Source organism: Rhagoletis pomonella, unplaced genomic scaffold, assembly GCF_013731165.1.
Source record: "Rhagoletis pomonella isolate Grant_MI unplaced genomic scaffold, Rhpom_1.0 Rhpom_scaffold_00003, whole genome shotgun sequence".
Lineage (NCBI taxonomy): Eukaryota > Metazoa > Arthropoda > Insecta > Diptera > Tephritidae > Rhagoletis > Rhagoletis pomonella.
In genome coordinates, this window is record NW_023458557.1 from 69200571 (window position 1) to 69223227 (window position 22657).

The 22657-nt window shown below is 35.8% G+C and overlaps 1 protein-coding gene across 2 annotated transcripts in view; it reads right to left on the reverse strand.

Annotated features, from left to right (window-relative positions):
* Positions 1 to 582: 582 nt before the first annotated feature.
* Positions 583 to 22657, reverse strand: part of LOC118735413 — an 80528-nt gene continuing 58453 nt past the window's right edge. The window contains exons 3-5 of one of the 2 annotated variants that reach the window (XR_004992596.1): positions 5355 to 5474; positions 5008 to 5173; positions 931 to 1015 (exon numbers count right to left, since the gene is read on the reverse strand). Coding sequence is in view for 1 of the 2 variants with exons in the window: in XM_036465136.1 (XP_036321029.1) it covers positions 996 to 1015; positions 5355 to 5474 (140 nt within the window). In the remaining variant the exon portion in view is untranslated. Of the gene's footprint in view, positions 1016 to 5007; positions 5174 to 5354; positions 5475 to 22657 lie in introns of both variants that reach the window. The other variant, XM_036465136.1, reaches the window with a different exon arrangement.

The window sequence follows — 22657 nt, forward strand, 5'->3', positions numbered from 1 at the left end:
GCAGGTATTTTCACCTATATTAGGTAAACTCAAAGTTTAATAAAAAAAGCGACATCAGATTCATTAATTTATTCCAAAAATTTGTTTTAAATATTTTTTTTAACCAATAGAAAAATAAGGCATTTGAGGGTTAAATTGATTAGCGGAGGGCGGCGCTCAGACTGTTGCATGAGGGCATAAGCCTTCAACAAACAAGCTAAGATTTAAGGAAATGATTTTCATATTTTTAATAAATTAAGTGTATCACAGATTTCTGCTCTTGAATTGAAACTCCTTCAACAAAATTAACGAATGGCCTTTAAGCCAGTATATAGTATACGCTATACACTTTAACTTACCTTTATTTTCAAAGAAGTTCCATTATAAATAAATTCCATATACATTCGTACCATTTTCTAAGAACTTTGTTTATTCTTAGTTTTTGAGTTAAATTTAATAAATTTATAGTTTAAAAAACTAAAACCTAGCTATTATAATTTCCATTCGTACTGTCGTCAGGTATGTAACTTGAGAATAAAATTGCTGCATCTTTTAGGCGCATCAATATTACATAGTTACATCCCGAGCTAATAAAAGGGAGGTAAAAATTTAGAAAAAATATATGAGTAACTTAGAATAACACCGGAAAAAATCAAATTTATGTTTTTTTGTAGTCTCTTGTCTTTGGTAAATATTTCTCTATGACAAAGTCCAATATTAGCAAAATTATTTCTTGTTCTGCAATACCAGGTTCCGCATTTCTCTTACACCTTTCTGCTATAATTACCACTTTTCGATGCAATCGCTTGAGCCATTTTCTTTGTAGTGTCGCCGCTGTGTGTGCGGCGGTGGGCAACTCTTAATGTATTTTGAGCAAAGATAATTTGAATGAGCGTAAGTGCATTTGCAGCGAATTGCAATCGCTGGGCGCTGAAATGTATGCGCGCCCTTGCGCTGGGGATATGAGCCGGGGCAATGACGGTTGCTGCGATTTTTCGTCGCCATCGATGACATCACTAACGTTGTGCTTTGGTACCTGTAAAGAGAGCAAAAAACACTTGTTATGAGAAAGCAAACGAGACAGTAAATATGTGAATATCTGGTTGTATAAATCGATGGTTCTCTGCAATAACTACACAACTCAAAATTAAAAAAAAAAACTCTTAATACAGTACAGTGGCTCATGTTTCACATTCTTGTCTAATCCATGACTAAGCCGTACTACTTACTGAAGTAATGCTTACTACTTACAGTAGTAGAAGATTTTATTTTTTGAGTTTTGTATTGTGTCGTCAATGCAGAGGACCATAGAAATGAACAGTATTAGAGAAACTGTAGTTAAATACTCATATGGGGAGGCCCCGTCTTCCGCTAAGCGCTTTAACATTTGCGCTCTATGTACTATATAAACGTTTACTATTATTATTAAAACGAAATTGCTTTAATAAATTTTCACCTACTGGTATTAATTTCACTTCAGATAGAATAGAAGATAAATAGGTATAACTGGGGATACCGGATTTGGACACTTACAAATCGACTTTTCACATTAGATTTGATCCACATGAACAGCTGTGATTATTTTTTTTTTTGAATTATTGCACTTTGCCCTAAAATATCTGCTATTTTGAGTAGAAAAAGAGTAAATTAATAAAATTATTAACAGTGAGTATAAGGCTTTGTTATTTGATGGATTTATACAGCTATTTCTTTAGCTGTCGTTTTTTTACTAATATATAAAATTTTTTTGAAAGCCGGTTTTTTCTGTTCGAAAGCTTGAGAACAGCCGTAACGATTTTTCGAAGTTTTGGACACCTATTTCCGACATTCCGAGCATGGTTATAGACTTAAAATAATATGTATATTTGAAAAGAGAAGTTTTCTCGTAGGTGAGAATAGTCTTGCAATTACGTATAACGATAAAATGTTAAAAATCTGGCCTATGTGTGACATGATGATTCAGAGTTTTTGTCAAAAACGTCAGGTAGTTTCTGAAGCAATTTTCTAGAACCGCACATATATTTATTTCTTAACATTTCGATTATATTTTGCTGCTAAAACTGGGTGATAGCAAGTTATGAAGGTTATTACTAAGTCTTTGACATATCTTGTGGAAAAATCATTGGAAGCTCTTGGGATCATCTTGGATATATGTGAGGTGTTTATATTCGTAGTAAGAAATGGTGGTGGGTTATGAATCTCCACGCACATGCTTGATATGAGTATATATAACCGGTGGAGTCGACATGTTTTGTCGAGCGAAGATTATTTTCGACCAATTAGCTATTAGAAGACACATTGTTCGAATAAAGCTACCCATCCGGTTCTATTGTAGCAGATCCAAACTCAAGGCATAACGGACATAACCCAGGCTAGTTGCCTAAGCTGTGTTTTGTGTCATGAGGTTATAATATGGCAATGTACAGGATGCAAAAGAACGTTATGCCCTGCCAAGTAATATTTTAAAAATTAACACATATAAATGCCCGCTGTACTAAAAAAAGTACACTCCCAAAAGTTAACTTTTGAGCTTTTTTCGTTAATTTTAGTTCCTTAGTTTTTTTAAAATGGCTTTTATGATCACATATATAAAATTCCAACCGTTTTTGTTTGGGCGTAAATGGGTTAAGATACGTATGTTGCAAGTTAAAACCACCCTTGTAAAAATCTTTGTTGCGAATTACATAAGCATTTGAGATAAACCTCTTATCTTCCACAGTTTTGCTTTATCCAATATTTCCATATTGCTCAGAACCTCTCGAATAATCATGAAAAAACTTCCTTTGCAGATTTTGATGAAAAATCGGTATATTACAGTATATCCACATCATACTTGGTAACGTAAGGCATTTATTATCTAAAATAGTCACACAGCAAGCCAAGTTTTGAACTTTGCGCTCGAATGCATTGAAAATGGAAACGGGGTGCTGTAAAATTAACTCCATGTGGGCGATGAAGTGCAATGAAGAAGCAACGAGGCAACAAATGCAACCTGGCAGTGACTGTGGGACTGTTGCACTCCAAAGAACAACCACATGAGGCAAAAAGTTGCTGCGGTGTATAAAGCTACAAAACAAACAGATACCAGAAGTATACTATTGGGAGCTCCCAAAGATTGAAAAGCCAACACCATGGCACAACCTGGTAAAGGTCATCATCAAGGTTTGCTTCGGAATCAGGAAAGCCGAAATAAGTGTCTTTTTAGGGGAAGCTAGTAGAGTATGACCCGGGTGTCGACGGAGACGGTGAGCGAAATAGTAGTGAAAGCGGTTAGTTGTTACGGTTTACAACTCGGAAAAAGGTACTCAAATTAAGACTTCAGTTTGTAGTCGGAAATAAAATCTCCCTGTCAGCGGTTCGGGGTTGTGCAAAATGAATACCTTTGGGCATAGCTCAATCTTAAGCAAAATTCCGACAGCAAATAGATCAGCGGACTACATGGTATAGAACCCAGATTTCCAATTGTATCCAAGGGTGAGGTTCCCAAATTAGCGTTACTAGGAAAGATAGAGATGTTATTTACGCAGATAGTCAGCAGTATTCTTGGTTTTATCGTCGTAAGAGAGAGCTTTGCTCGGCAAGTCTTTCAAAGACACTTCCAAAAAAAAACAGACCTCTTTAAAACTTATACCCGATACGTATATCGAATTCCTAAACTAAACTTCTTAGTGCAAATTTCGGATATGCAGGTGGTGCACGAAATGGCATATTTTGTCTGTTATCATACAATTAATCCAGCAATTGCATCATCATACAATTAATCCAGCAATTGCAGTCAAAATCTTTTATAGGGCTACCAATTGCACGTTGCGTTACCCAATATAAATCATAACTTCTAGAAAATATTGCACTTTTCAACATATTCATAGATACTCTATGGTTTTTGCAAAGGAGACAGGACAATAGCAGCAGTCTGCTTCCTAATACTAAAGATAAAGTAGCTTGCCGCTTGCACACCTGGCTTTGAATTCAATTTAGAGCACCGCCACCCGCATTGTGAATAGGAAAATGGCAATAAAATCGAATCTACGCACATTTCGTTTAAATTAAATTCTTTTTTACATCTAGAGGGACAAGGCAATCAGTGAAACCGATTTTCGGTAAGGAGAAAGGGTGTTCTATGCCATTGTTCCAATGTTTCGTAGTTTCCGACGCAGAGGTTTGCAAAAAGTAGATAGGTATGTGCATCAAAAAATGTTCGATTGCATTTGTAATTTAGTTTGCCCGTTTGTTTGTTTGTCGACGAGTGAAATGAAAATCCCTTCAGCACTAGAAGCATTAAACTAGTTTTATCATTTTAATATAGAATTGTGAATCAGTTTCTTTGCCTCATGGCGGAATATGAACCAACTGGTTTCCAGCTAACCGCCGATCTGGGTGTGAATTTATTTCCGAACGCTTTTCGGTGTACTTCAATGTGGACTTAGTGTATACTTTCGTACATATGTGTAAGTAAATATAAATGGAACTGCAATATTCACTTGTCACACACACGTTCTCATATCCTTACCGATAGGTGTATCTCAATCCAGACCTGCCGCATCTACGGATGCACTCTTTGCTAATTTAGAACAATGGCGAAAGCGTTGAATGGATGGGACCGATGAACGACATAAAACTATAGTGTCAGGCGCTCGGGGGGGTTTAACTACCAAGAACTACAACGTCAGCAAAATAAGAAGAATAACACAAACTGAAAATCGGCCCAACTGCCTCCCTATTGGTTCACTTTTCCGCACCAGCGTTCACAATTCACAAAATCCCAATTGATTTTCACGCTAATATAATGGGCAAAGAAAGCATAACTCGGTGCCATCTGGTATGAATATGTATGTATGCACAAATAACCACAATAGACACAAATAAAAAAAAATTGTGCCGCCAAAGCTATTCCAATGCATTATGACACAATTCATCTCAACTCAAAACTCCTACCATGCCTCCATGCCAGCCACCGGTTACCACCAGCGACAAAGACACAAAGTTCGCTTCTGGATATTATACAAACAAAAATATAAACATACAAACCTTGTAGTCGTATAGTCGTAGTCGTATAGGCGCCAAATTCGGCCTTAGACAGATGAAGGTTTGTCAGGTTGAGATGCCACGTGTACAAGTTAAACATGGCATCCGATAGCTTCTACTTGTTGCTACTGTGCAGGTTTAAGTTACCTATCCGCAGACATCCACATCACTTCACGTTGTGGGTAAAGATAAAAGTCACAAAAATAGAGAAAAAATTGAGGAAGGCATCGAGTTAGATGAGAAATGACAGGCAATTACGCCAATTACGACGTCGACTTTTGTACTACTGTTACCGCTGTTCTTTTGTATTACAAACAAATCGAATAGTAATTTAAGTGCAGATGCATTACCTTCATTGTGATACCAGCCAGCGAACAGCTCCGGATAAACTTTCACAATGCATTCGATATTGATTTCACGTTCAACGGGTGCGCCTAGCAATTGATTGGCAGCCTTAAGTGACGGTGGAACTGTGAAGAAAAACCAAAAATCAGAGAAGCGTAACTAGAAGCAACATTTAAAGCAAGCAATATTTAAAGAACTTCAGACAATATTTCATATTCGTCTTAAACTTCGGAACGCTGAGAAAAATAACACTGTGGGGAAAATCGCAAGTTTTGAAATGACACAAAAAAAAAACGACGAATAACGTGAATTAAACTTTGAGTCGTAGGTTACGAATCTGGTTTTCTGGATCAGGTAATTTTCCCAAGATATTTAAATTTTTATGAGAAAACAAATCAAATTTTAAGAGGCTAAACACTAAAAAATTAACAGATTTTTGGTAAGTTATATTCATTTGTATTAAAGTCTGTTCTTTTACAAAACATTCACAAAATGAGTAACATCTTACATGATAAAGTTCGAATATTTTATATTCACAATGCAAAATTAGAAATATCTTGTGAAAATAACCTGATCTAGAAAAACGGTATACATATCCGTAAGATACGACTCAAAATGAAGTTTATGTGTTTCGGCGTTTTTTTCATTTTAGCGTTCCCGCAGAGTAGTAAAACCACGATATTGTCAATAATAAATGTATTTGTATGTAGGTACATATACATATGTATCGATAGCTTTTTCGGGTAATAAATCGCTAAATCAAATAAAAAGTGTGCGGAATAAATGATCTAAAAATAAATCACTTACGTTCTATCGGAATCACCTTGCACATTTTAATTACTTTCTATGAGTGCCTAAAGTAAATATTTGTGTATATTCTTCAAACCGGTGTATTTTAAAAAGTTTTTGTGGTGCCTTTTCAAATGCTTGATGTTCCAGATGAAAATAAGAAGCAGAAAGTACGAGTACCCGTGTTGTTTCCATTGCAGTTCTAACAACGCCATCGAATGCAAAAAATTCTATAGAGAGACATTTTTGTTATACATCGAATTACCGTGGGAGACTAGCATATTTCATTACTAGCGTCGAAAAGTAGCAACGCAAATACGTACGATCTTCAAGTATTTTTCAATTTCCAGTTCCCCAAAAAATGGTGCTTACCAAGTTATTAATTGATTATTACATTTCGGGCTTTTCGGACTATTTCGGAATTTTCGAGAATTTTGGGATTCTCGGGACTATATCAGGATCTTTGAGACTACTTCCGGATTTTCGGGACTATTCCAGAGCTTGGCTTTATGTATCTGTCGATCTTGATATCGATATATTTATCGATTTTGAAGTCGTTATATCGATTTTTTTATCGATATATTTATCGTTATTTTTATTCATATATTATCAATATATTTATCGATATATATAATTATTATTGGCGATATATGTATCGATGTTGTAATCGATATATTTAGTGGTATATTTATCGATATATATGCATATCAGGTCTCGAAGAAATCGATATATTCCCTAGAATCCTAAAAATCTCGAAGCAATCTTGAAATCCCGACAAAGTCCCGAGAATCACGAAGCAGTCTCGAAAATCACGAAATAGTCGCAAAAATCCCCATATAGTCTCGAGAATCCCAAAAATCCCTAAGAAGTGTCAAAAATTACGAAACATAATAATTAATTGCAAACTTGGTACGAATCATTTTTCGTAGAACTGGAAGTTGGAAAGCACTTGAAAATCGTATTTGCGTTGCATTAAAAAGTATTATTTAGTTGAAAAATCACGAATAAAATTTAATTGTCCTACAAAAAATGGATCTAATATAAACCAGTCCTCTTATAAAAATCAGTATGTAGAATTGATAAACTTGGGCAATCGCCTTAGCTTTATACCCGCTATATCGCCCAGGTCTCTTCAGGTTCCAGTATCTATGAACCTGATACTCACAAGTCATTGAATGGTATCTTGAGTCTCTCCACGCGCCTCCCTAGAGTGAGATGACCCGCCAGCAGCTCCATAGCCAAGGAAATTTCTTCTCTGCACAGCACAAGGAGCTCCTTCGATCTTTTCAAAGCCCCATACTGGTCATATGATTTTTGTGGTCTTGCAGGTTTCTAATTGTGTCCATTTTTCACCTGCTTAACAGAAGAATACTTGTATATTGAGCTAGCGGGCAACGAACGGCATGTCCAACCTCTTCCAGGATGGCGAATTAAGAAGGGAAGTGTCCTTACTGGCTAGCCCGTCATCTTATTTCATATTAAACGTAAATATAAAAGTTTTAAGGATATATTGTGAAAAGGGTAAATACTTAGCATGTACAAAAAATTACAATTTAATTTTCCTTTGTTTGTTTATTCGTCCTGGTGAAGGTTGAAGCTGAGGCTGGCTTATTTTTGTACCAAAATTGACTTTTTATGTCATTGTTCTTAAATGTCTCCTGCATTGATGTGAGATGATGAAGACCATTTTAGAATATCGCTACAAAACATACCCTATTTATGATTGTGGTATAAATATGTTTGTTTGTATATCGTTGCCATGACATTTTCTCAACCACTCAGTGCTCCCCAAATGCAAACTTAACATATATACCAGAGATGTGAATGCGGTGTGCCGCAATTATTGGACACTCAATCAATACTCCTTTTTTCATTACGCTTACAACTAAAAAGAAAGCACATATCGCACACCTAGATCTAAAGTGCTATCAACTAAAAAAAAATTCTGGGCGATTTTTGCATAAATCAATTCATAGGACGGACTCCATCCAATTAATATAATTATTTTTTCTCTTCATGATTATATATATTAACTAAGAAACCACTGTTATACCCGTTTTTGTACTAATTGCGTTGAGTCTGTACGATCCACAAGCAATTAAATTTCCCTCTCTGGATTTTGAGTTAGCTCACTTTACATCTAGGTGTGCGATATGTGTGATCTCCACCGCAAAGCGTGCAAATACCGCCATCGATAACTACGTAACAATAACAAGTAAAGAAGTGTAAGTTCGAGCGAAACCGAACTTGATATACCCGGCGCAGGTATCAAATATCGTCGTTTCAACTTTCTCTAAACTACATTTGCATGATAAGCGAGGGTGTTTTTCACGATTTCATATTTTTTCGATAATATGCTGAATTAGAGGTTATGAAGTAATTGAACCAAGTTTGGTAGAAATCTATAAAATGGTTTCCGAGATACACCTTTTAGTCATAAAGTGGGCGGTGCCATGCCCTATTCCTAAAAGTTTATAGCTGTCTTATTTATTGTTTATTAACTTGGAGTAAGTTAGCGTCCTCAGTTATTAAAATATCGGAGTTTCGGATGTCTGAAATTTACCGTTTTAAGGGGAGTGGGTGTAATTTTAGTCCGATTTGAATAATTTTCAACGATTTTCTTCATTGTACTAATCTTATTAAGTGGACCGATTTTGGTACAAATTGATGAATAAGAGATTATCCAAAAATGTATAACAATCTAATTTTGTTCTAAGTGGTTATTGTTATTGTTGATTTTGATTCAATTAACTTTAGTATGTATGTATGTAGTTTATATAAATTACCGTTATATCGGAGGTGGGCGTGGTTATTACCCGATTTCAAAGATTTTCAACAAATTTCTTAGCTAGGCCCTGGGCAAGGCTCGTACCGAGTTTGAGAAGGATTTATATAGCGACTACTGAGATACAGCATTTCATCATAAGTGGGCGGGGTAACGCCTATTTCCAAAAATTTCATAATAATACTATTTTCTACCAAAATTCGACTTCGCATCCTAATTTTCAACAATTTGGATCCAATATTTACTGAAATATCGTAGTTTTTGATTTTTCGAAAATACCGTTATATGGGAAGTGGGCGTGGTTACAGTCCGATTTCGCCCATTATCAATACCTTGGGTAAAGGGAAGCCTACATACGGAATTTCGTTGAGATATCCGTGTACACGGACGGATGGACAGACGGGCGGACAGATGGACAGACAGACATGGCTTAATGGACTTCTCTATTCATTCTGAGCATTTATGTATACATCTCTCTATATCTCTATGTCGATTCGTTTTGGCTGTTACAAACAACCGTTATGTGAACAAAGTTAATATATCCTTGTGCACAAGTGCGCTCAGGTATAAACATTTTTTAAATCCAAAAACTCGATTTGAACTCGCGGCTGACGGTGTTAGAGTATAAGCTCTTCTCGCGGGGCTAGTTTCTTATTATACGAGGAGTGCGAGTTACATTTCAGCTTTCACATGCTAAATGTGAGAAAATTGTATGACAACGAAGCTCCCATGCCGCAAGTTTTAACTGTCCCACTCTGCAGCCGCTTTGCAGTAGTGCAGAGACAATTCTAAAAATGGTAAGTCGGGACTAGCGGTTACTCTGGTATTCATAAAACAGTCTCTAGTCCGGAGTAGCTCCGGAAGCTACTCGGCTTTCACATACAAGTCGTGTGTGCGCAGCTAACAAACTGTTGCGACGCTAGCAGAGAATTAGTTTGCGCCCTGCAGCAATAAAGCGGCCAATTTTTCGTAAAGGACTAGTAAATACTTCACTGGTTAAAATTTGACTGGTCAGAATTGGACATTTGCTTGCATCGGAAATGTCAGCCTTCGACTAGTCCCCAAGGAACCGGCCTAGAGATAGACGAAAAGTACAGTTTGGCAGTGACAGGGTGGTGTTGTCTTGCAATTCAATAAAATAAATTTAAAGAACACACATTTACATGCGTGGCTGTAGCTCAGTGCGCAGAGATGCTTGCCACTATTTGTTAGCTTTCAGGAGGGTTCGGGTTCAAATGCCGTCAGAAACAACATGGTTATAAAATGATAAAATTTATTTTTTTTGTGTTTCCGAATTATGAAAAAGCATCTGCGAAGTGCAGAACACAATCTTACTCCAACGAAAAAAATCTCCAAAATTAGACTAGTCCAGGACTATGTTACGGTCAGTGTTGATTGGACCGGTCATTTTCCAATGACACGCCAATTCTAAAAATGGCAGGGGAATTATGAGGGACTAGTGCTGGTAACAATAGGGACTAACTGAGGGCTAACCTAGGGTGGTCAGAATTGCTGCAGGGCGTTTACTAGTGTACGCTTCTAACACAAAAATGTTGCGCTGGTATTGGTAGCTCTGTCGACGCTGTTCACCACTGCTCTTTTCACTAATAGTCACAGTTAGAAATAGTGCACTAAATTCTGAGTGCACTAGGCATTTCACTAGCAGTAAAAATATTGGAAGAAATTATATTTTTTACTATTTATTAGAAGTTTAGTGATAGTGCAAAACTTCTTCACTACCACTAGAAAACTTTAGTGATAGTGCTATTCTGTTTCACTATAATTACATTTAGTGGTAATGAATGAATTCACACTACCTCAAATAGTGCAAAGTTGAAATAGTCACTACATAAGCTGCAATAAAAATATTTTCACTAAACTTTAAAAAATTAATTCTTATAAAACTGCTCAATCCGAAATTTCATATGCCGCATATAAATAGTACGTATGTACAAACGTAACACCATCAGTTGAAATCGACTGGGCCGATCTGGTTAATCCTCTTCTTGGCGGGTTCGTGAATAACAACATAAGGTTTTAGAAAATCTCCTCACCAGGTGGCGGTGGAGTTATTATAACAAATCTTATAATTTGGGTCATATTTGGAATGGGTAGTGGTAACGAAGAATATATATGTATGTAAATACGACAGCAAAAAAATTATGAAATAAACTGTTAACTTAGTTTTCCAACTCAATGAAAAGTTTCTGTGCTCCACTAAGGATTATTGTTAGATTTTTTTTCTATCAATTTTAGTGAAAAAAAATTAAAAATGAAGAAACTTTTTGCTCAATATTCGATTGTTAATTTTAGTGGAACTTTTTTATTTCAATATCACTATTGTATACATAGTGAGGCAGATATTTTGCAACTCACCACTAAACATCAAGAATATTAGTGAACAATTTCGCACTATCATTAGCTACTAGTGTAAACTGAAAATTTAGTGCACTACCCCCAAATCTCTTAATAGTGACTTTTCGTGCTGAACATCGGTTTTTTGACTAGTTGGTATTCAGTAAGTTGTCTCACGTCTCTAGACTCAAAAAATAGTCGCTAATTTGTCAGCTCGCTTTGAGCAGGTCACAAAAAGAATTATATGGAGGAAATGATAGTTGCTTCCTATTTTTTATTTAATAAAACGCGAAAGTAAAGAGAGGAATATTTGTTTAAAAACAATTTCATTAGGAAATAAACCTAAATATTTTAATAGTAACAACATTCAATAAAAAAAAACTTGTTTTAAAAATATTAAAACCTACAGATTATGTAAAAAAATTAAAAACTAAAAAATGTAAAAAAATAAAATTAATTAAAAAAAAAATGCCGCTTCTCAAGGACTCGAACTCGGATATATCGAGTGGCACTCTAGTCATTTGCTCACTCGGCTATTGCATCTGTTGAAACAACGCGAGCAAAATGACATTCATACATACTATCAGTTGATTGTCTCTGTTTGTTTTCACCACACATTTTTGCGACTCTCCTTTACTGAATAACCAAACCATCTCTATTGAGACTTAAGTCACAAAAAGGGTCACTAATTGATAGTCTCAAATTTAGTTACTTGAGGTGAGATTGACTTACCGAATACCAGCATTAAATTCACGAAAATAGTAGCGCATGCTGTCCTCTGATATGTACGAATTATATGTACTAGTTATATGTATGTTTCTCCCTATTTTATGAACTCGGCACGAACGAATACTTTTTCTTTATTATTTGGAATCTAAATAGCTTTCCATTTCCTCCTGTCACTGAGTGTCATCCTTGTTTACCCATTTTTATTACGAGTCGCTTTTGTGGCATCCATCTTTTCAGCGACGGCACATCTGACTTATTCGCTGCTATCGAACTGCTGTTTTGCTTTCTACTATTTATAGGGGATAATTCAATGCTATAAATAAGGCGGATTAAAGCGCTCAGCCGTGCTGCTAGTCTCTTACAATATCGTATATTTTTGTATATACCCGGGTACCCTTCAAAGCGCTGCTGGGAATCTGTATGTAAAAAAAAAATGACTTTTACTGTCGCAGCTTTGTCGAACATTTTTAATGCATCCCGATTAATTTATGCACGAGTTGTAGACAAAGGAAGAGTGCTAGTATCTATGGTTCACATTATGTTTGCATCTTACATGAAGTTTATTCATTTAGGTGTGTGGGTGCAAAGTCGCTTTTAGGGGGACAGTTCACATGTGCGCATACATATCGTTAGCTTAATTCACAAAGGCCCTAACCAACACTTTTTTCGAAACTGCGTTTTTCATAGATTTTGGTGGGATATATGTAAACACACCTTTAATAAAAATTCTTAAAATTTTAGTACCAAACACAACGTACAACAACACATTTTAAAACACCTTACCTGGCTTTTACTGTAAAATAGAAAATTTGTTGGTTAGGGCCTTTGTGAATTAAGGTGACGATATATAGTGCCTAGTCATTCTGGGCAAACTATTTAAAAAGCTTCTCTTGAAAAATAATATAGAATGTGATATAAAACTGCATACGAAAATTTTTTTTTTAATTCAGCTTAAAATTTTGAAAACTTTGTATAAAGCACAACGTTGTATCATTTACATTTGCCGATTTTAGCAATTCTCATGTAAACAACGCTTGAGAAACTTTAAATGCACTGAAATTCACTTATACTTTTTCAAAAATCACAGTTTTTTAAAAGTTTATTTATTAATTCTTTTCAGAGATCATACATCTATTTTTACAATTTAACATATTTAAACGACGTTTCCTGTCGAATAAATAAATATTAAGAGAATGGACTCTTCTAACGGTTTCTTTTATGCTCATATTTAGCTATGTTTACTTTTAGATGAGAATGCGCAATCTTGTACTTTATCATTCTTAGTAATTACATTTCAAGCGAGCAATTTAATCAGCCCGGCAAGTAATCAAGCAGGGATCGTAATCGGTGTAGACTTTTGTTATTTTATTTAAAAGCAATATAACCAGATCGATGGCCGCTGTGGCTGAGTGGTTAGAGGTGCGAACTTCCATTCTGAAGGAAATGGGTGCAATCCCTGGTCCAGATAACATCTAAATTAGAAAAAGTTTTTTTCTAACAGCGGTCGCCCCTCGGCAGGCAATGCCAAACCTCCAGATGTATTTCTACCATGAAAAAGATTATCTTAAAATCTATTTGCCGTTCGTTTTTCGAAATGCAATAAAAAAAGCATGCACTTGATTATTGGCCTGTTAACCTTCTTGACTAAGTCTTTCGGGTGCCATGGCGTATGAATTACCATTAACATTTAGTCCTGTTGAAAAAATTCAAGTCACTCTAAATTTAATTAAATATTCTTACGCTTCCAAAGAGAAAAAAATGCATCGCTTACTAAAAATGTTTAATTTTATTAGTAGAAATTGAGTTGTGGGTAAAAATTGAGTTATACGAGATCAGCAAGTTTAGGAGGCATTCTAGGGTAAAAGGTCTGAAAATTATTATTTCAGCTAGGTGTCACACTTTGGAATCAAGTATTAAATATTAAATAAAAGGTTTATAAAAAAACACATTTTTGGCTGTTTTTAGGACTCGGCAAGGTAGACAATTTTTATAACCCTACACAGAGAAAGAAGCACCTAAAAAAATGGAACAAAACTAATAAGATAAAATTTGTTTAAGAAGATATTCATCTTGCTTCCAGAGGGCAAATCTCTTTAATAAAACCAAAACTACATCTTTTGGGTTTTATAAGATTGTCTAATTAAATGCTAAACTATGAAATTGAAAAAAAAAGTCCACGCCGACCTGTCCTCGAACCTTCTGAATGACAGTTTACACCTCTACCTACTCGACTACGATGGTCGCCTTACTCCCAGTATTCTATTGATTATGGATTTGAATCCACGACCCAAAAGACGGCAGTAATACTCGCATCCGTTAGGCTAGAACATCTATTGAGAAGACATGGAAAATATACAATTCTCAATTCATTGTCTATTTTATTGAAAATAAAATCAAGAAGAATAATCTCATAAAATTAAGAAGAAGTCTATTTGGAATTTTATCCGTTTGTTTCATCTGTTTTGCCTCTTAGCTCAGAAACTTTTCAAAAAGAAAATCCTTTTTATGCGTCATATTTTTCTCTGTGTAAAATACTCCAAAGTAAGGTGTCAAACTAAGGGGATAAAAACTTATCTTCACGACCCAGCCCAATGTACATAAAGTAGATATATGTATATTTGTTCATTTACAAAGGTATGCATCCAGATTATTATTATGAAAGGCGATTGTTTCCTTCTACATAGATGACTGAAAATAAATGACCAACGTGAGGAGGCTTATCCACATATGTAATATTCATATGTATGTATGTACAAATGCCCATATATGAAAACTCAAAGTATATGTGTGTATGTATATTTCAATGTTTGCAAATACATACATACATACGTACATATGTATATTAAGATTTAGTGAATGCATAGTGCATAATTACGAATTGTTTGTTACAAACCACTCACCACTCAACATATGTACATACAAGTGTAAGTTTATTTAAATGCCAGAATGGAATAGAATGCAACTGATGCTTCCGACCGACAAGAGTGCAAACAACATTGCTGGCCAACAGTGGAAAAACAAAGGCACCAGGAACAATGACGTGTGCGGCCAGCGTGTTAGTTCAGACTGAGCATAAATATGCAGCCCACATACATAAATAATAAGCCCAACATATGTGCGTGTATCTACACATCTAGTAGGTACCCTTCTTGTGCACTAAGCTCAGCTCGCCACACTAAACTTACACAACTCCACAACCAAGACTAAACACTGCAAAAGCAGCGACTAATACGGGACTACTCCGGGAGCAATCGCAAATGAACATGCGACTTATACCACTACTGATCTCTTTATATGGAATGAATTGTTAGAGCATATTCTATGACTAGTCACTTTTAAAAAATAAAATTCGAACCAGGGTTCTCAGGTTTTTTAGCGAATACTCTCTCCATGTGCCAAGCCGGCACATTACAAAGTGCCCACATAACATTAAATCGATAATTTTACCCTTTAGAGATGAGTTGGGGACTAAGCGATTTCCAATTATACCCGCAAGGGATGAGTCGAAACTAATTGATCTTCAATAATACTCGTATGAGACTAGTTGCGACTAATTAATGCCCAATTGTACCCGATTGAGAGTAATCTAGGAATACTCTCTTTAGAGCATATTTTTTTGCAGGGCATACATACGTAGTTGCATATGCAGGGGGAGCAAAATCTCCGCTTCTTTCAGTAGCCCCCATTTTGAATGGAGCGGACTATTAACGCTTTAATGACAGAAAAATTCAAGAAAACTAAACAATTATATTACGTTCTCATGGAGCCATAAACTCGAGTTTATGGGCTATTTTGAAGTTTTTCATTAAACACTACTCATAAACTCGGAATTTTCATTAAACTCGCCTTAAACATTACTTTTATTTAAAATAAGTAAACAATTTTTGGCGCTAAAATATTTTTCTAAGTATTTGACCGAGCTCCTCCTCTACCTCCTTTGACGAGTGAGCTCTTTTGTTGGGACACAAATGGAGGCGCCTACATTTTTACGCTGACTTCGAATGGCGAATGGTTTTATGAGAAGCTTTTTATAGACAGAAATACACTCTTAAGTTTTGCCATTGCATGCTGGAGTGCGAATGCTATTTTGGTTTCTATACCTGTAATCACTGTGCGACGGCGGACGCAGTAAGTACATTAGGATGCTCCAAAAATGCATGGTAAAAAGTAAAGTCTGAATTTCTATGCTCTCACCCCCATCGAATGTTCTATATAAAAAAAAAATATATACCCATAAAAAAATCTTTAGTATTAAAAAATGGTTAAACTAACAATTGGGTATTGTTGGAGTCTCATGAAAAGAACCAGAATTTCCGATCGAAAAATATTAATTTTCAAGAATTCCATATCTACCGTTTGAAACCCCCAAACTTAGAAAATATTCCAAATGTTAGTCAGCGTTATAAGAGATCCGAGTGCCAGTGAGTAGCAGTCTGGCATAGTACATGTTTTTAGTTTCTTAATTACAAAAAAAAATAAAAACTTTACCTCACATCTACAGGTAAAGTCTTTAATTTGACCTCTCAGTTTTGAAATTACCTTTCAAAAGTATTCCCAAACTAAAATCTTATTAAATCTGTTTCGTGTGATACACATGTATTTCAATTAACTGAAGAACTAATTTGAATTTGATTGTTCGAACAAATGGCAGCCCTCCTGATACTTTGAGTGTATCTTTTTAATCAAGTAACAACCACCTTCAAACGTTCCAAAAGGTCAAACTAAGATTTGTTAGGGTTAGGTTAGGTTGTTGTGGCAGACCCCACCAAGGGGCCTCACTTAGACATTAATTGGATTGTCCATTGTGCTACCACATTTACACAAGTTCTTTGAACGGCAACTAAAATCTGTGTTAGAAGTTAAGAGAAGCGCTGGGTGCTCAGAACAAAGTTCTGCAGGCAGCTGATGTCCACTTCGGATAGCTTTTCAGGAGTGTTGAAGAAATGAGCACCGAGGTGTTTAAACCTTAGTCTTGCGAATGCCGGGCAGCTGAGAAGGAAGTGTTGAGATGATTCCACCTCATCTTCCAAACAGCTGCGGCTGTAGGGATCTGTGACGATGTTAAGTAGCACCGCGTGGGTTCCTAAAGGACCATGTCCGGTCAGTACACCTGTGAGGATTGAGAGGTGGAGCTTAGCCAGCTGCAGAAGCTCCCTTGATCGCTCGCGGTCAAAGACCGGTCAGAAGGACCTTGCAACTTTGCATTTCGGGGTTTTTTCCCAGCGCTCGCTGAGCCAACTGTGAGCCCATCTGTCCAGAAGCAGGCCACAGGTTGCCAACGGAACTCCTACGCCCTCCCTATCCGAGGTAATGGCCTCGAGGGTGCCCTGTCTAGCCAATTCATCAGCCCTGCAGTTTCCAGTGATGTGGTGTATAAATTGCTTTTAAATTAATTAAGTTTCCTGCAGGGAATTGATATAAGTTAGATAAATTAGTTTTGGATACTTTTATTATTTAGTTAGTAACTAATTTTGCCTTATAAGGAATTAATATTTTCAAGATTTTTTTTTGTTTTTTAACCAATGAGCATATGCTTAGCACATCTGAGATCACATTCTAATTCATTTCAATAGTGGACCTCATCATTAAATATTATGAAACATGGAATTAAAAAATCACCAAGTAAACATCACTCATACGCCACGTTGACTGCAAGTGTTTTTCTAGTCATTGCAAATGTTAATAGTAGCAGAAAAGTTAAAAACATTTAGGTAAACCTTAGAAGTGAGTTGCTCGTATGAAAAAACCTCTACATATATAAGTCTTCTTAAAGCCCATACTTATGTACGTAATCTTGTTTGTATTTTTTATTGTCAAAAAGGTATAATAAGTAGATACAAATTTTACGTTGTTTGGCCGAAGCGACTATTTTTTCCGGGTAATTTTAAAATTTTTCAGCGAAAACTGTCGGCAACGCTGCTGACAGTTCATTCTGCAGGGGAAAGGGCACTGGACTATGTATGTACATATGTACATATTGTCGCCCGTATGCCAGAAACGTGAATGTGTAAAACTTAAAATTTTGGGAAATCAAGTTTGAAAGTTTTTTTTTACGAGACTTAACTCTACATGTATGCAACTCAAATTGTAAAATATGTGGTTTCCATGTACACATGATATTCTGGCTTTTGGTATAACATCAAGTCAACCCCATAACTCAGAACTGATAAATTTGCACATTAATGCTTCTGGCATAAGGGTGACGATATATTCAATTTGTTGTGTCAACCACATACTGCACCAAGAATGATAGATTTTTCTCAACATGATGATACTGCACATGAGTGTGAAGGGATTCTTTGTCTTTCGTTTATATAAACATTTGTCGGCCGCTGTGCTGTAGTGTAGTGTGTTGAAGTAGAAGTGTGCGCTTCCACACCGCAGGGCCTGGGTTCAAGCCCTGGTCAAAGCAACTCCGGGGAAAAAATATAAGGAATCTTCCCTTAAACTCGTAAAAGCTTCGTAAACCTCGTATAGCTCGTAAATTTACGAGTCTCGTAAAAGAACTGTCAAAATTTGTATGGAGCTCTATTTACGAGACCCTCGTAAATGTACGAAGCAAAGTTTATGCGCAAATGACCTCGTAAACTTCACTGTTGCCGAGGGCCGAAATTTGTATACCAAAATGTATTATATAGCAATGAAAATAAATGAAAAAATACGCGAATAAAATGAATGAATTTCATCCACTAACTGTATTGACTTAGGTTTTATGCTAATTTTTGGCATTTTCAATTGTATTTTAGCCAAGGGTGATAGAGACAAGATGGCGGGACGTTATGGAAAATATTAGAAACAAAACTTACTTCACAAAATCCTGGTTCATCTGTCAAACAGTCACTCCACGCACCTATTTACACCTTTTCACAAAGGGGGCGTCCCATAAAAGCCTCGTAACCTTACGAGTTCTACGCGGTTTAAGACTTTACGAGTTTAAGGGAATAATAATAGAAAAAAGGTGGGTTCTTAACAGCGATCGTCCCTCTCATAAAAATACAATCGCCGTTCGAAGTCGGCGGGAAACTGTAGGTCCCACCCCTTTGTGTGAAAATATCAAAGCGCATGCCACGAATCGGAGGATAAGCTCGGCCAAACACTAACATATGTATGTGAAAGCACCAATCTATTATAATAGATTATTATTACATCGTTACCTTAATATAGAAAGGCCCTATCTCACATCGTCACTGAAATGCAAAAAAGCCGTAACTTAAATTTTTTATTGTATATTAATTTGGGGACTTATAATTCGAAGAAATACACTATAATCAATCAAAAAGTTAATTTTGAACTTTTAGCTAGTTAAGGCTTTTTGTTTTTTATCCCTTCGTTGTGTGAAATGGCCTGGCTAGGCCAGCTATGAGAAAATGCTATTTAGATGTGTTTCGGGTAGAGAATAATGAAGAAATTGTGTCTATAAACATTTTTGAACGTCGTATAAATTAAAAATTGGTACATAGATAGTTATAAGAGAACAGATAAAAGGTAACTGATTCGTCTTCAAAAAAAATTTTTTCCCAAATTAATTTTTTTTTTTTTACTAATTACTGTTACTAAAAACTGACGCTCCTCCGGCAAGACAGACGCTGCAAGTTTATGTTTTGGTCTCCACACCATGGATGTCTTGTCAGTGGAATGTGTTGCTCATTTTCGCCATACAAAAATTAATTGTCGAACATACTTCGTATGGAAGAACCTGCGTAAAAAACATTCAAAAATCAACGCGATTTTCAAGCAACTTCAAACCTACACTTTGTTATACGAAAACTAAAGGAGCTATAAAACTGCATACTTAGAATTTTTCTAAAAAATCGTAATAGAAAGTTGCAAATTAGTGGCAACAGTGGTGGCCTGGGTAGGCCATTTACCATGGCAAATTAAGTTTTTTTGTAAAATCGATTTTTTCCTTGTCCGTTCGCCGGCAATGGTTGTAAAATTCACCGACTCTTTAGTCCGTCGACGGGTATGGTATATTGCCGCCGATTCTAAAAGACTTAACGAAGAAAGAAGATATACACCATTGAAAATCGAAATGGCCTGCGTAGACCATATCACACAACGGAGGGTTAAGGTAACAATATGCGTATACCCGTACTAAGCACTTTTTAAAGATATTGAGATTTATTTGTCGGTCTAGGTCATTACCCTTTGGCCGGTCAATGTAGAAAAACTAATAGAAAAAGTAGCTGCACGCTTTTATCCTGGAAATTCTGCATCACGCAAAAAACTTTCAGACCAACATATAACTGGTTGGTGTGGTCAGGGCGTGCATACATATGTAAGTACGTTTCTATGTCAGTAATTGTGGATGTATTCAAAGCAGAAATTAACTATGCAGAAAACATGTGTATAAATATATGCATGCGTGTGAATGCGTATGAATTGGTTAAACCATAGAAAAAACGTAAAAGTTGTTTCGTTAATTTTATGACCGCTTCAGAAATAAAGCTGAATTTAAGAAATGGTGACCATTTCAAACAAATTTCTATTCATAATTTGTTATTGTTGCTGCTAGACCTTGTATGAGAGTTGAAATGAGGAAAATTTAATTGAGCTAGGTAATTTATGATGATCTCTGTATAAAAGAAAGAGCTTCTCAGAGTGCACTGATGTTGAGGGAACTGAGTGTGTGGAAAGGACGCACGTACGAGCATGGATGTATCTTTCCAAACATTCGCGAAAAATCGCTTCTCTTCAAGAAAAACAACATTATGTTTCCAGCAAGGAAACCAAATTTTAACATCGGAGTTTGCAGAGACCATCACTCGGCTCTGCAGGTAGCAGACATAGGCGATATTAACCCACTGCAACTTCTTATGTTCTTATACTCCAGGTGCTAAATCTGAGAGAAATAACTAATTTGTTGCTGCTTTCTTGTTGTCATGTAAGTAATTTCTTTCCTAAACCCGAGCAAATTAAATATGAAAATCCAAAGAAATTCTCAGTGTTAAAAATTCACGTAAAACCCACAACCGTGTCTACAAGAAAGGCTGGCCCTTTTTTTTTAATGCAGCCCTTTATAATTACAACATTTTTTGACACATTGTTTGAATAAATGTGTTAGTTTTAAAAAGATGAGAAGAATAGCAGAAAATAATTTTTTCAATTATGCTTTTGAAATGAAAATTGGTCAAGAAATTACGGATTTATTCAAGGCGAATTTATATAAGGTAATAGCAGGAGTACAAAAACAAAAATTTACATGTATTTTAGTTTTTGCTTTGGCGGCATAAACTGTCAAAATCTGTAAGAGTGTGTGTAGAAATTCAAACAAAATTTTTCAATTTGATATCAGAAGCCGTGCCGCGAAACACATACACAAAATCAGATGAGCTAGTAACACCACCTTATATTAATTCGCCTTGGATTGGGGTAGCTTGAAGTGTCTGCCTGGATCCAGGAGAGGAGAAATGTACAGTGAACCCATTGCCGTACCGTTGGAGCGCTCACATTCGATCCCTAAAATCACACCAAAAATTGTATTATTGTATTTTGAAATTTTAGTTAATAGTTTTGTTGCAGATATATTAAGGTAGCGTTCCTTTGCAATTAAAAACTTATTTTTTTTTACTACAAAAGGGGCTCCAACTAAAAATTGTATAATGAGTTATGCTATTTTTACAGAGGTCCAGCTTTGGAATGAATAATTTTGTTGGGAGCCATAAAAGAGACACACTATTATAATTCTCTTGGGAATGCCGCAATAATTTTTGCAAGGCATCCCAATGCACATATCAACATATTTATATTCATACTTATATGCATAGGTATGTATGTATGTATGTACTTATGTTAGCATACCCCATCAGATATTTGCAGTTCATATTATAGTACACAATATCGAGCCCTAACCGCCAAAATAACGTAAGCGACATTTTTTTCAAAATTTTCTTTTTGATGCAGAAATGTATCTAGATGCTCTAGGAATATTTCTGCATCAAAAAGAAAATTTTGAAAAAAATGTCGATTACGTTATTTTGGCGGTTAGGGCTCGATATGTACACAATGCTATCCTCAACATTCAAAGGCCAATTCGCAGTCTTAGGCAAATATTCGACCAAGTTGACCTGAACAGCATGTCCACGGAGGAATGTATGTATGTGTTATGCGCACATAAACATTTGTTTCGTCGTTTATTTTTATTTGCAAGAGATTTTCTTCAGAGGTGAGTTGAGCTCCTTGAGGATTATTACAAAAACATGCTGTTAGTGTATATTTATTGACTGAATAAGCAGTTGTGGTATATGCATACATACTAACATAGCAACATCTAATAGCAGTTTTAATTACATATCGATTATAACCTTCCTTCCGCATGAAGCAAAGGAAATATACTCATTCTTACATTTTGCTTTAGCCTCATTGTATTTATTGCATGAACATACATACGTAGTGCCACATTTTGGGGATTAAAGTAAACATTCGCTACTCACACGCTTATTTTTTAAAACACTTTGATACTAGAACGGAGCTTAAATGCATGCATTTTTGAAGGAAAAGGATATTTTTGCTGTCAAGATACATTCTCACCCAAAAATTAAGCAGACAACAGCTTAGCTTAATATTATTAACTGGTGTAAAAACCTGTACAGGTTCAGGGAAATAAGTAAAGTAAATCGAAATTGCACTTTAACTTACATTTTCGAGCTC